We start from the raw sequence: 15,514 nt of genomic DNA, 5'->3' as shown, positions 1-15,514 counted from the left end.
CTTCACAAATTTCCTCACAAAGCCGCATCGCCACCCCATTTACACAGTTGACTAAATCGCAAGCGACTAGGCCAAAAATACAACTAGGTACATGCGGCGGGCGATCGTCTGCGACTGGCCATTTTCACGGTCGATTTTAGTCACCAGCCGCATGCTGTCCGTCCTCGCACGGCCAAAAGTCGGATACTAATCTACTTTGGAACAAGCGATTTTAGTCACTTGCGGCCTAGCCGAATTGGTATTTAGATAGTCGATTTTTGCCGTGCGGCGTGGTCGTGCAGCGAAAATCGACCTGTGTAAACCCCTTTTAAGTGACATGATGGAGTGGGTGCCAGGTGGGTACAATCAACAGGAAGGTACAAGACCAAACGGGGGGAGTAAGAGCTCTATGACATATGTGATGCAGACCCATATGTGAGTAAATGATAATAGATCAAGCTACATCCTGAGTATAAAGACAAAACTCGTGGGTGTTTTTATTTCTACATTAGATAGTAGAAAAAGTCGAATCTTCAACAGGAGCTTCTGCGCATAGGTAAAAGTACATACTTTATATAGTTTTTACAAAGGTTATTTTGTGAAAAAATATTTATAAATAGTTACATAAGAAGTAAAACTAGTCTTACTGCTCTACAAAATATAAATAATCAATCCCAGATCCATAAACCGCTTCTAAAATTTTATCCATTATTAATTGCATTTCCATTTTTCTGTCAGTTTTCGTATTTGAAATTGCGTGCACCAATTCTTCCTTATTAATTTCCTCGATGTGGCATTTGGATATAATCGTCGAAATGATACTCTTTATCGTCGTGAGCTTCAATAGGTAATCCAACGGTAGACTACTAACTAACTCTGATAGCACTTCGCTCACAACTTCCGCGGGGTTATCAATTGTTTGAATAATTTTCTCTATAACTTCCGCCACTATGCTTGAAGCAGACAATTTATCGCTGATCATCTACAAAAAGACCAAACAATTTTTATTTTAACGCTTTGGTTTGGGTGTACCTCAGGTTGTTGCAACAAAAAGATCTGCTCTGCCACGGTTTCTATGAGTTCTTGCTGGGCCTCCGTAGGTTCAATTGGTAGAAGCGCTTGGAGGTTTTCGGCCACTTCTTCAACGCTAGGCCGTTGTAGTATGTCCATTATCAAGTGATTAACCAGACTCTCTCTGATAAACTTTGTAAGACTATATGGGGCTATTGTGTCTATTAATTCCATCACCAGTGATTTTGCCATATTTAGTGTTGACATTGATAACCTGAAACGAGTACGTATGCTTAAAGTAATTGTTACATAGTTAAAGAAGTACAATGAAGAACTGGAACCGGCAATTTTTTGTTCTAGCGGTTCTTGAGCAAGTTCGGTCAAGTCAACCGTGCATTCCAATTCATCTTCTTTATCTTCCTTTTTAATTTCTGGATCTTCAATGGGAAGCTTCGCTGGCGCCTTTGCTTTATCAACCACAAATCCCTTGGTCTTCAAGCGAGCTATTTCGTTTTGTAACATCTGTAGGCCAATACACTAGTGCAATGACAGAAAAATCAATTCAGCTCACTTTCAGCTCCTTGCGTTGGTTTTTGACAATGTTTGATAATTGCTCCAAATCACTGCCATACAACTTAAGTATGTCCGACTCAGTTACAGTATCCTTCTCCCGTTTTTTTGCTTGGTAGTCGATCGTTCTAGCCAGTTCCGCCTTTTCCTTGTTAAGCAACCCTAACAAATCCAAACGGGCCGTATTGCCTTTAATGGTCTCGGCTAGTTCGACCTGAGTTTTCGCGTAAATTTGCTAAGAAAACGAAGATTAACGATTTTTTTTATTATGTGAAGGATGTACCGCCCACAACAATATTTCGTCTTTATATAACTTATCCACTTGCTCTTGAGACACCCGAAGCTCGAATACCATCTTTCTCAAAGCAGACTCCTCTAAATCGTCAATATTCGCCAACGGGCTACCGAACATCATTGCTTTGATTGAGGTTTCTTCGACATCCTCCACATCTACGACTTGTCCAAACTTTATAATCATCAACTCCTTGATTTGGGCTTTTAATTCGGCAATGTGCTTGTTCATGTGTTTGCAATCGGTCCGCATGCGCGTCATGTGGGTGATGTTTCCTCTGTGAACACGATTAGTATGGGATATTTTTAGAAATGGCTTACTTGTGTTTTGACTTTTGCTTCATGGTCTCGTTATGTAATTGACCTACTCGATCGTACAGATTACTTAGGGTGTCCTTGGAGAAGAGCAATACATCACCCACTTTACTAGATTGATTTGAAGAGACCAAATGTTGCAGTTGATTGAGTTTCAGCACTACTGTCGTCGCAACTAAGTTGATTTTCTGTTGCTTCTCCCTCTAAGATACGTTCGTAGACTAGGGGCAAATATTTAACAACGTTACCTGGTAGGCTTCTAAATCCTTTTCACTTTCCTTTAAAGTTTTGTCAATCATTTTAAGTTTTTTAGTTTTTGTTGCTATTTCTTTTGCTATAGAGTCTATATCTGCTCTCAGGTCTTTTATTTGCAATTCCACACCATGTCTATAACAAACTTATAAGTTTGTATTGTTGTATTGTAAATTAAAATATTATCGTCAAATGGGGTAAATTGGGATTTTTTCAGTTATATTAATTTGTTGTTCAGTAGCTAATTGTATCAAATAAAACACTATGAGTAGGTATAAGGAAAATTTATTTGAGATACCCCCGACCGAGTGAAATTTAGCAAGCAATTTCAAATTAAACTAATGAATAAAGTTAGTGTTAAACTGTCGACCGTAACACAACATTCAATAAGATATTTATCGCAATGCTGGTTTTAATAAACAAAGTCTACTAAAGTGGTCTACCTTTCGGGATACCTGTTTTGGTTCTTGAAGCCGTGCTCCAGCTCCCTGTATTTCACTTTTCAAGTCTTCAGTCCTGAGCCTCAAATTGTAACGGTTTTAGACCTTTGGACAGTCTCTCCTTGAAAAATTCCACATTTTGCCCATTTTATTAATTAGGTTTTGTTGCGGGCAAATACATCAATTAATTAATAAAAATTTATTTAACGCACAAGGCGCTCTCCAATGACGTCACTCAACGTTGAGGCACTTGCTTTTAACCAGTCGTTATTTGGCGATCCGAAAGAAAAGTTATAGTTTGTACAAACCATTTCATTACGATGAGACCTTTCATCAGAATGCCATAAAGGGTAGAACGTGTATGCACCTCCCTCTCCTCTTCATTTTCAACATTTGCTGGCACCACTGAAGCCCCTCCCCCCTTAAGACATCAAAATCGAATTTTGACGGCCGTCTGGCACACCTTCAATGTATCTAGGCTACCTATTGCAAAAATTCCAAGACTCGAGAACTTCTTTAATTCTTAAACCAGGTGTCAAATTCTTGACAGAATAGCTTCCTAGCTGAAACCAAAAATTGCCAACATATGTACGCACTGCTTTTATTAGAGGGACCTACCATCCAAATTTCGTTAAAATTGCTCCTTAAATAAGAAAGTTGGATGTTGCACATGCGCAACACTATTTTTTGCGCATGCATTTTGTTAGCTTTTATTAAAAGGACCTACCATCTAAATTTCGTTAAAATTGTTCCATAAATAAGAAAGTTGCATTTCTGCGCATGCGCAACACGATTTTTGCGCATGAATTTTGTTTGCTTTTATTAAAGGGACTTACCATAGAAATTTCGTTTAAATTGCTTCAGAAACAAGATCGTTGCGTTTTGCACATATGCAACACAATTTTTTGACTTTGACAATTTTTTTCTCCGTTTTTTGATAATATAACCCGGCCCAATTTTTTGTAGGTTGTACACAGGAAAATAAGGTCTTCCAAATAATAGAATAAAAATTTTAGGTTGCTATTTGAAAAAAAAAGTTCGATGCCGTTACGGCGCTCCAAAATTTTTTTTCAAAAATCCGGCCCGTTATTTTTCTGTTCGGTATGCCTAAAACATATATACAAAATTTCAACAAAATCCGTCGAGCCGTTTTCTCAGAAAATTGCCAACAAACGTACGTACGTATATACAGACGGAAAAAAATTTATTCTTTAAAAGTTGCTTAAAATGGTCTAAAACGTCGACATTTGATGAAATTTTGAAATGTTCAAAAAACGGCTATCGCAATAGCTACCTAGCACATGCTAGGAAGCTAAAAATGTGCTCACAAAATAATTATAATTTTTCTCGGTCACGACGAAAATCTCGATATTGACGTAACTTTTATTAAATTAAAAAAAATCAGCAGCCTTCATAGCCCCCGAATTTCAAAGAAGTAATTAACAGATTTTTAATTAACACCTCATCATTTAGAAATGAAACCAATTATTTGACATAAAACAATCAAGCTCAAAGAAAAACAGTCACTCAGGGCCAACAAACATGTACCACGCAAACAAGCGATCGATAGACAAATCTTAATTACTTACCTTAAAGTGTCAATAATCCAAAATCTCTGGCCAATTGCGATTTTTTGTATCAGACGCACAATAACAATCAACTCAAACACCAAACTAACGCTGCTTCACAAACTCTACTTCTTTCCCTTCCCTTGCTTAAATGATGATTTTAACGAACTTTTCTTGTCATTTGAGTTGTAAATGTGGTTTTTAGCTATAGTAATCGTGAAAAAAAACTGCATTTTTGGATAGAAGCAAGCCAGACATCGCTACTGTCGTTCGGCAATATTACTATTGTCGCTATTAGCAGGACTATTAGTAAGTAAGATAAAACAGCTATGAATGTCACAAATTTGGTTCAAAAGTAAGAAGGGGGTATTGTAATGGGACTAATGGCCACTCAAAAATAAAACACAAAGGTATCATTAGGTACTCCTTTTTGAAAGTACAACATTTGGATAGCTTGTAGCCAGTAACCAAACTTTGAGAATTATAAATGGAAAGGCTTTTCGAACTGTGGGTAATGGATTGAATTAAGTTGTACACACCTTTTAGTTCGTAATTCGAACGTCTTTGCATAAAGCGCCGGATCGCACCCCTTCGGGCAAACATTCTCGTCGAGCCTGACGACGGTAAAATCACGAGAATCGATACTTCCGGCATCCAACTGCTCCGACTCCGAACTATCGGAACTTTCAGACGACGATGACGACTCTGAAATTAACAATTTTTACAAACGGCGCAAGCGACGTCCAGATGCTCACCATCTGGATTGTACACTCTAGGTGGCTTGTACTTTTTCTTGAAGATTCGACGAAGAAAGTCGTAGAACTTGCTATCGGCGGCGGCCCCGAGAAATTGTTGCTGTATCGTCTTTTCCTCCTCTTGCCGGTTTTCAATTTGTCGTTTATTTGATTCGATATTTCCATTTAAGGAGGAGATTAGGTCTTGCATGTCGAGCATTTCTTGCATGTTAGAGTAGACTGTAGCTTGCAATTTATTCTCAATCGCTTCGAAGTTGTTGAGGATTAATAATTCTTGATTCAAAGAGATGATGTGGAGATCGAGTAGGTCTCCGTCACGTCTCACTTCAATCTTCTTTTGCGATACGCTAATAACATCGTCATCAAATTTGTTTGTTGCTGTATTCATTTTGTCAAGAATTCGTTGTTGTTCAAAAAGATACCTAATTTGTACAGATTAACTAGTGTAACAGTATTAAATGAGACATACCGCGATAAACGGTAGTTGCGGATTTCCGCCTCCCATGGAGTGTCAGTGTCAACACACAATGCAGCTACAGCTGGGTTAATAAACGGCTCGACAGTTTTCTTCGTTCTTCCTTTTTCAACTCGAGGCTGAGGATACAGCGTTGAAAGTGGTTTTTTCATTAGCAACACCTCCCTTTCAAGCAAATCTCCTTTAGGAATCTAGAAATTGCAATACATTAACGCTGAGTGGTACAACTTTTTTTAAAAATACAGGAACGATTTTTGCTTGGACCGTCTGTGGTACTTCGGCTAACTTTACATTAATGTCCAAATTCGTTTCCGGAAAATCTTCAGGTAACATTTCTGGCATGGGTGGCGATAGTTCTATCAGATCTTCGCCGATTTCTTGTTGTATAACATTCAACCTTTCTTTCATTTCCTTCAGATAATCAATCAAATTTACTCTATCATCTCGTAGTTTAACAATGGACATGTTTAGATTGTGTCTTAAATTGTATTGCTGCAATATTGAGTTTGTGAAATGTATTTGTGCAAATTGCCGTTTACGTTTAAACGAGCGTGTAGCAGTTGTTTATATTTCTTCACGGTCGATTGGCGTAAGTGCTTCGGTACCGTATAATCAGGGGCAGTTTTTAATTTAAAATTCCCAATAGTCTCGATGGCTTCTGCCAAGGCGGCTTCGTCATCTGGATTGTTAACTCCCTTGACTGGTTTTCTTGCATTAAACATGATCCACTGAAATTTTGTCATCGAAGAAGTTTTGTTAAAAAACTGTACCCACCTCTCTGCGTCGCTCTTCCATGCGTTCCTTCCGTTGCCTATACTTACGCAGAAATCTTGCTAATTTCGGCCCCAAACCCTTTTCAATGGTAGACGGCGATAAGCCCATAAGAAAGTATTCGAGACGTTTTGCGGCTCTTTCTGGTATCTTGAATGTTTCTTGTGCCACTTGAATTCGTTCTGGGGGCCTATATATGTACATAAAAATTAATTTAATTATTAGCACAAATAGGCGCTTACTTTCTATTTCGCTCATCATCTAAAATTTTCTGCTCTATAACTTCCAGCATATCGGAGAAAGCGCTTGATAGTTTTTGCTGCCTTTCTGTTTTCACAGACACTTGCTTTGTAACGCATTTAACAGCGATTGGAAATACATCCAAGTCATCGGCGAAACGATTCTTCAACTTGACCATGCCGACTTTGGACTTTTCCACGTTATACTCCAACTTCCTTTTAACCAAAGCCAAGTCGGCCGCAAACCGTTCGGCCAAATGCTGACTGATTCTCTCATCAATTTCAAATCTATTTCTTGGTATAACCTGGGTCGACATCAACTTATCGTTACGCTTTAATACGTTCTGAAAGCGTTCGCGCAGCACGCGAATTTTTTGCAAATAATCCCGCCTGCGCTCGCTAGCGATCCGATCGATTCTGTCTTGTTCGGCTTTAATCAAAAATTCATCCAGACTTAGATTTGTATAACCATCTACATCTTCAACTTCAAACGCAGATCTTAACACTGGGGTGCATTTAAATGGAGTTTTTTCCGGTGGCTCTATGTCGGGCTTGTAACGATACGAGAATATATTTCCATCATATCCGCAAGTGAAGAAAAAGGTTTCGTCATAGCTGAAGCACATCCTGGAAATGAATCCGTTGAAGTTGTCATGCATTGATAGTTGCCAATAGTCGGATAAATCTCGCCAGTCTGTTGGATTAGTCTTCACTACTCGTAGAGCGCCGTCTTCCATTGCAAGAATTAGATAGTTTTTGTCACTGCTAAAATGTAAAATACTTTAAATTAATGTAGTTCAGCAAACCTCCGAACACTGAAATTAGGATATTCGTACCAAAGCAGCCCATGTGGCTCCCATGTTTCCTCTAAGAACCGCGGGACTAACTATGTAACATTATGTAAACTCCTTCAGACACCTGATGCTCAAATTTCTTAAATTCGATTGACCAAGAGCTCGGTACAATCCATATTGAATTGATCCAGCGTATATTAAAAATAAAGTTGCAAAACCGAATACAACTGTAACGAAGTATCTACTCATTTTCCGCCTTAAAGTTTCATACCCAAAGTTATAACCACACCGATAGTCCAGGAAATCATGGTTTTGTCCAGGAAATTTTTTCAAAATGAATCGATTAACTTGAAATTTTGGCGGTAGGTAGGGAATAGCCTAAGGATCAAAATGTAGGTATATGATGCCAAAGGGCGTTCACGCTGGGGTGTGGCCATTTTTTAGTGTAATCTTAACACAGGAACAGATACAAAAATTAATTCTAAGCAAAAAGTGTTCTATACATTTTTTGGGAAAGTTAATACTTACCCAGTTATTCGAGACGGGGATCTTTGCCAAAACGTAGAACTACTTAAAATAGTGATTCACTCCCATTATATTCCACATATTATGTATATATTTTATACATTATATAATATTTTTTTATATTTTTTTTATTATATATATGGTGAAAAAAAGTATAGTGGGTGTTTGGCCGTTGGTAAATGTGTTTTGCCACCATGGACGTAGAGAGTCGAGTCTAAAGGGGGGCCAGAGTTATGCCGAACTCGACCGTTGGTAAATGTGGTTTGCCACCGTGGACGTAGAGTCGAGTCTAAGGGAGTTTTAATATTAAAATTTAAATAATTTAAAATAAATAAATTTAAATAACATAATTTAAGGAGTGTGAATTTTTCATAGAAAAGATCACTGTTTTTAATTGGTTATCCGCGAAAAACTTGAAAAGTATGCATTTTATAAAAACAAGTTGTAAATCAGCATATATGCATGATTAAAGCGCATTTTTGGTAATGCAGGTCAGTATTTTATTAGCGAAGTTTAAAATTATCGATTTCACGAGTAATTTTGGCTGCGTTAAATAATTAATTTTATTTAATTTTAATTGAGGGTACGTCTTCATTTTGTAAAACAAATCACAAAGTAAATAATAAGTTTTTATACTGGTAGCGCTATCTAACGATAAAATTATAGCACCTCATCGAAATTATTTTCTTCAATTATCGATCTCACAAGTAATCTAACTCAAAATAGACTAGTGCCTGCACATCTACACTATAGCAGAAAGCTTTTAGTGAAAATTTGAATTCTCTAGCTATTGTAGTTGTGGAGATCTCACGCGGACAGCCGGCCTGCCAGCCATAACGAATATAATAGCATATTTTTTCAAAAATGCGCTAAAAACTGTGGAGAAGAAAATCGTAGCTGTTAAAAAAACAAAGAAAATGGTTTTTTAAAACTTGATGTATGACCAAAACGAACCGAGATGTGGCTTAATTGTTAATGGTTATTAGCTTTTGTTCGTCAAACGCTAAATTAGAGGGTTTCTCAGTCAAATAACGGCAAAAATTTTCATTTTTCGAGAAAAAATTGTACAATATTCTTTAAAGTATCTAAAAAAACCTTTCTTCCTTTTTTTAAAAACAAACTTCAGCATAAAAATTAAGTCAGTTATGATAAAAATAAAGTAAATCGTACTTTTTACTTTCCGACTACATATGAAGTATGTATAAAGGAAAGTATTGTAATCGTAATTAATTTTCGATATGCCAATATAGCGTTTTCTGGACGACACACAGATACCAAAAAAGATGGCGTCTTAGTGCTGGACAATATAGGAACCAAAACTTGGACCGCCTTTTGTTGCATGGAAATGAACCTTCTATTTATCTCGACTGCATTGAAACTAGCTTTCAGGTATCATAAGACCAGCACTTGAAAAATCAAACGCGTACAAGGCTCAGCTCCCAAAACTGGTTAATTTTCGCTTTCGAATTAAGGTCCACTCAAACCGACGCGGGAACGGGCGAGCGTGACGGATGCGGGACATATTGCTACAGCGCGGCATGCGTGCTAACCACGGCATCGATATGCATATCCTGCTACACGAATATATCCGTCCCGCTCCCGCATCATCGGGTCGGTTTGAGAGGAGTTTCAGTTTTTGAAACGCCACTTTAACCATAATTTATTAATTGTACCGGGTGACCTGATAAGACTGTTCCTCGGCCATATCTCGGGAACCGTTCGTCGTATGACTTAGGACTAAAAAAAATTATTGGGTAAATCGGTTATGATTTTCAATTTCGCACATTAAACTAAACATTCTTTTTTCACATTTTTAACGAGAACCATTTTATCTATCATTTTCGTAAAAACAAAAACTCAGTTATTTCAAAAACAAAGATGGTGTGGGGCGTGGAGCATTTAATATGCTGGCGATATATTTTAATTAAAATGCGACCATCGCATCTTCTATTTGCGTTATCCGAATCAACCACGAACCATCGCCGCCAGCATATTAAATGATTCTTGGTTAGAAATCTGCATTTTAGAAAAGATTACAAATTCAAAAAACTGAACTTTATGAATGCAAACACAGCAGAACAATTTACAAATTACGGCTGTTATTATTTTATAATGCATCGTGTTTCATTTGTTTAATTTTCCAAGGCCTACCTAAAAGTGTAGGGTGCTTTTCCAAACAATCTTTCGCGCCATCGACAAATACCGGAAATACGTCAAATAATATACAATTTAAGCATTTGTATTAATTAATTAATTAATCTCATTTTCCCAATATTTGAGGTTAGGAACGACATTTTGAAAAACGGTTTTCACTGGCCTCTTTGGATGTTATTTGGCTACTTTTTCATCATTCCATTTGATTTTAATAATTTTTTTAGGATTGTGGATCATAGTGTCAAAACTAGCCCCCTGGCAGAGAAGAATTCAACTAAATTAACTATATTCTATATCTATATTCTTATTGCCCAAGGAATGTTCTTTTCAACGATACCAAATTTGTTACAATCGGTCAAACGGTTAAGAAATTAAAGCAGGTTATTGCAAAAACAATTGAACGCCCCACACCATCTTTGTTTTTTAAATAACTGAGTTTATGTTTTTACGAAAATGATAGATAAACTGGTTCTCTTTAAAAATGTGAAAAAAGAATGTTTAGTTTATTATGCCAAATTGGAATAGAATGCAATTTTAAAATTTAAGATGGCAGTTTCGCCCTCTGGTGGTCATTTTTAGAACTTGAAAATATTTTCCGGCGTCTTATTGGGTGATCCGGTACATATATGCGATAGTTCTCAGTACGAATGAAACGTATGCGTATTTGAGGAACAATTTATAAGCTAAAACTTTCCACTATTTCCTCAGAATGAGGTGACCGAAACACCCGATTACTTTGCTGCTTTTCCCACATTGCGGCGTTCACTATAAATAATATCTTATTTAAAATTTAATTTAATATAATATCTTTATACGATAGTTCCCCATACGAATTTGCACATATGCGTGTTTTAAAAACAATTTGTTTTTCCAACTTTTTCGGAATTTAAATAACTGCCGCCTTCTTTCACTAACTTTTATTTTTTTGACCTGCGTTGCTTCTTTGCGCGTCTTTCTTTCGTCTATTCCCGGCTGTAGCACCGATCCCGAACAAACTAAACTGGACGATTCGTCTCAAACCGCATAGAGTTAGATAACTTCGCGCCTTTCCATCAACCTCGAGTTCCTATTCTTATATCTGTGGCTCGGCGCCAACGCAACTTTAACGACTCGCCTTCACCCACGCATTCTAAACTCGCCTGGTTATCGCTAATAAATCAACTCGCGATTACTATTCGTATAAAGCGGTACATATAACTGGTCGTGCCGCAATTTAATATACAGGGTGATTCCTATAGTACCTGCCACCGTTTGGGAGCGTATAGGGGGTGCCTAGGGGAGTATTTTGATATAGGACACTTGGGGTCGGAAATCTAAAATAAGGGCGCCAGAACCAAATTTATCTTCTGGAATTTCACGCCTGTATGTAGGCAACCCAACCGACCGACGTTTCGCGCGGAGCGATGCAGAACGAGTTAGCGCGAGGAAGCGACATGGGAGGGAAGGAGGGAAAACGACAGTCAAAAGCAATAACGTTTACAAGTGTTCAACGTGGCCACCGTTGTTCTCAATGCACTTCCTACATCTAGCCAACTATTATTATACTATTGCCATAGTGTTTATTCACTTGATACGCGTCGTTGCAGACGGGATTTCGTGGGTTTAAACAAAATTCTGATCAAGTGTCAGCCACACATCGCCGCCTGAGATCGCTCCGTGTGCACCGCCGGCCGGTTGGGTTGCCTACCTACAGGCGCGAAATTCCAGAAGGTAAATTTGGCTCTGGCACCCTTATTTTAGATTTCCGACCCCAAGTGTCCTATATCAAAATACTCCCCTACGCACCACCTACACGCTCCCAAACGGTGGCAGGTACTATAGGAATCACCCTGTATATGTCGTAGTCTTTTAGTGAAATCAGTCATTTCACGAAACGCCTAGTCCGAGGCCTAGTCATTTAGTGAAACGCTGAAAATTTGTACGTGTGGGGTATTTTCCCTTCCCCTTCTAGATCGATAAGTATACCATTTATCGATCTCTAATGGGAAGGGAATCCAATCGCTTGGTCTTGGAAAGTAAACTGTTCCACAGTTTCATATAAATGACTAGACTTTTCATGAAATGTCCAATTTCATTAAACGGCTGCGACATATACACAGGACTCAAAAAAAAATTAAAACACGCTAGAGAGCTCCCGTTACACAGTCCAGTCAAAAATATTTCTACTAAGCTACTGTAGGTAAGTACCTATATAAGCCACTGATTACCACATTTGAACTACTTTTTGTAATGATTATAGAAAGCTCCTTATGAAATGATCGCATTAGGCATAGGATAAAATAAGAAGAATATCTTTAAAATCAAAATGCCATATATAAGTATTACCTTATTTACCTGTATATAAAATTATTCATCGCGTAATCATCTCCGTTATAAATAATTAAAAACCGAGAAGGAATTTCAATAGTTTGATCCATGAAATATTCATAAATGTAGCCGGCATCATAACCTGACATCGACAACCAAACGCTATTATCGGGACTTATTTGCATCCACAAAACTCGGTTCGGTACTTCAGGAATGTGTAAAGGTTCTAACTCTTCTTCAGAATCGGAATCTTCTGTACTTACGATTACACTTATGACATATATACCTACAAGCCTAACGAAAGTATTTCTTACCCAAAAACAGCTCCTCGTCAATATCCATTCCGGGATTATCGGCCTTCAGTTTTTCCAATTCCACCATTTTCCGCTCGCGTTTCTCCGCCTTCATCGCCTCTATTTCCGCCAATTTGATATCGCGTCGAATTTGGGCTTTGTAAGTGGTGAATCGTTGGACAATCGGCTTTTCTTTTAATATGTAGGTAATCGTTGTATAGTCCTGGGGGCGCGTTGGTACTTCCACTTGAACGAAATGCCCATAAATGCAACCGGCCATAACAGTTGTGTTCTGGAAGTAACCGGCGGTTCTCATTGAATTTCTTGTTTAAGTTGAGATTAATACCAAGCTTGGATGCCACATTAGCCAGGTGACAATTCCGGGCATGGGGATGTATCCAATTGGGAGTAAAACTGCGTGACGCATCGACTGAAGTTGTATAAAAAAAATAAAAATCGTCGCATCTTCCCCTGCGGTCACCAGTAGAGATTCACTAACATTTAATTCAGTCTTAACAATTGGTTTGTTGTGAGGTTTGGTTATCTGAAACATTCCATGAATAAATGGAGTAATGCTGAGAGGATACATTTCTGGAACGTACGTCATGAGGGAATTTGAACATTTCTATTTGACCGGACCGGATTACTAGCAACGGAGATATGATATATTTTGGAGAACGAAGGGTCGTAACAGAGTAGGTACCTACTCACAAAGTGAAAATTTTTTGCTAGATGCATGTCACTTGGTAAAACAGAGGTTAATTAGCTTCCCAGAGCTTATATCGAAGCAAAATCCTATTTTTATTGCGCAATAACCGAGGCAATTACTTTACTCACCTGTATGGTTTTGATCTGAACATTTTCCTTAGACGGATCAATTGTTAATAAAACGACTCTCAAATTTCCGTCATCAAACCCCATTATTAATTGATCTCCCGAAGGTTGCATCTAAAAATCTCAATTACCTAAACGCCTCCCATGCGAATTTAATAGGTACCTCCAGGGGTAACCAAATCAAAGTCGCTCCCTTCGCAGGATATTCATGCCTAAATATCATTTTTTGTTTTTCATAGTTATACACTTGGATTCGTCCGTCTATCCCCAAGCTTGCCAAGTATGGTCCCCAGGGACACGCTGCCATATCCATTACTTTACCCGCGTGACACTTATACAATTGGACAGACGGTTTCGGATCAATGAAAGTATTCAGATCGATTAACCATAAGCCGCCATTTCCATCCTAAAATGATCATTTTAGTTAAACGTTGCAATTTCACACTTTCATAATACGTTGAGGACTAAGTTAATCATCCCACCAATAACGTGGTAGCCAATGTTTTGGGTAGTTACATAAAATCTACTGTACCTGAGCATAAAATTGAAAATCCCTCCACTCTTTATTAACTTTCCGTATACACATAAACATACACCCAGGGGTGTAAAAGTCAAACAGTGGCTCAGCTTCTACAAATCTGTCATAATCAGGCGGATCAGATTGGTCAATGGTATCGTAAAACCAAACGCGCACGTGCCCGTCCAACCCCACAGACCACAGATCGCCATCGTCATAGTGGAACTGCATTATTGGCGCATCGTGACACTTTTTCCTTCCAATCTGACAAACCTCGACCGATATTAATCCCTCGTCCCACACTAACATATTTCCCCAAGCGCATCCTGATACCACCTGTAACTAAGTTGTAATCAGGAAATTTGACCGAAACTCGGACCTTCTCGTTTGGCATGGGATATATTCCTAAAATATCGCAGTACTCGGTTTTCCCAAATCTGCCCAATTCCCCTTGCAATTTCAGTCCTGTAAATGTTTGGGCCATTTTCCAAAATTTAATGTGGCTTAATCCTGACGATAGCTCGGATGAAAATGCTTGCCGATTTAATATTATGAGTGCTTACCACATGTTGTTAACTGTCCTGGCACTTCCGGGGAAAACATTACCCGATATACCTCGTTTACGTTTGATTTAGTTCGTAACAACACAGTTCGCTTGGTCCAATTGAAGATGGTAATCAAAAAATCTGGTTCTCCACTCTGAGATGCTAATAGCAAGCCATCGGGACTGTAATAGGGAATTAAGACAATTGTTAACGTATCCGATTTCCTTGCCTGTAATTTATATGGGTGAAACATCTAGAGGCACCACCCTTTAATAAGCATACTATATCCAGTGAAGGCCATGCATAAACTATAATGGCTGGATTAGTTCCGTTTTCTGCGACCGCGAGGTGTTGATACTCTGGATTGGGATTTTTCTGAAAAGAACAACGTACACACATGTTTATTTACTGGCTATAGGTACTTTACCGCTAAGTGACCAATTCCTTTTCCGTTCGCACTCCTACGGAACCAAAACTGTCGGGTTTCCACATCAAAAAAATTTAAATAATTCCCAGACACAAACACCAAAGTTTTCTCATCGGCCGCCGCGAGATTGTAGTACCTCTTACAGTCGTAACCAAAAGAATAACTATACGTACTACGGTTAAGAACATTCGGCTGGTGAATTTGGAAATAATAGAAAAGGATACTCAAACTCAAATATGTCGCCTATAAATGTAGACTTCTCGCTGTGAATCGATTCGGATATGAAATCTTCAGAGAAATAAACTTCGGGCTCTTCTTCAATTTCTTCTTCGCATTCTTCACCCTCCTCGGTTTCTAACAGGGTAGAAGTAACGTCTGTATCACTCCTTGACATTTTTTGAATTGACAGAAGGCCATACGACGTTCAGTAAATTTGAAAGCATATGTACCCA

The 15,514-nt window shown here is 38.2% G+C and overlaps 1 protein-coding gene across 1 annotated transcript; it reads right to left on the bottom strand.

Moving 5' to 3' along the window:
* Window positions 1-272: 272 nt before the first annotated feature.
* LOC116169044 (cilia- and flagella-associated protein 44-like) lies at window positions 273-15,456 on the bottom strand. The gene is made up of 25 exons (XM_031485073.1): window positions 15,287-15,456; window positions 15,063-15,225; window positions 14,865-15,010; window positions 14,654-14,817; window positions 14,470-14,600; window positions 14,106-14,426; window positions 13,737-13,979; window positions 13,577-13,687; window positions 13,086-13,283; window positions 12,761-13,031; window positions 12,474-12,699; window positions 6,670-7,431; window positions 6,431-6,617; window positions 6,196-6,384; window positions 5,900-6,148; window positions 5,651-5,847; window positions 5,182-5,603; window positions 4,966-5,131; window positions 2,415-2,553; window positions 2,173-2,369; window positions 1,844-2,129; window positions 1,562-1,795; window positions 1,316-1,512; window positions 1,012-1,264; window positions 273-961 (listed from the first exon to the last, which is right to left on the bottom strand). Exons 1-25 carry the CDS (start codon window positions 15,454-15,456, stop codon window positions 623-625), a joined length of 5,961 nt encoding a protein of 1,986 aa, XP_031340933.1. The 3' UTR covers window positions 273-622.
* Between the last annotated feature and the right edge of the window lie 58 nt (window positions 15,457-15,514).

This window comes from Photinus pyralis, unplaced genomic scaffold (genome assembly GCF_008802855.1).
Source record: "Photinus pyralis isolate 1611_PpyrPB1 unplaced genomic scaffold, Ppyr1.3 Ppyr1.4_LG4, whole genome shotgun sequence".
Classification (NCBI taxonomy): domain Eukaryota; kingdom Metazoa; phylum Arthropoda; class Insecta; order Coleoptera; family Lampyridae; genus Photinus; species Photinus pyralis.
This window is presented reverse-complemented; position numbering and strand designations above follow the sequence as displayed.

Coding starts and splice junctions, on each gene's coding strand:
- LOC116169044 (XM_031485073.1), bottom strand. CDS start 15,456: ATGTCAAGGAGTGATACAGACGTTACTTCTACCCTGTTAGAAACCGAG. Junction 13,980..14,105: donor ATTTTCAATTTTATGCTCAG/GTACAGTAGATT, acceptor TGATCATTTTAG/GATGGAAATGGCGGCTTATG. Junction 13,032..13,085: donor TAATGTGGCATCCAAGCTTG/GTATTAATCTCA, acceptor GGTTACTTCCAG/AACACAACTGTTATGGCCGG.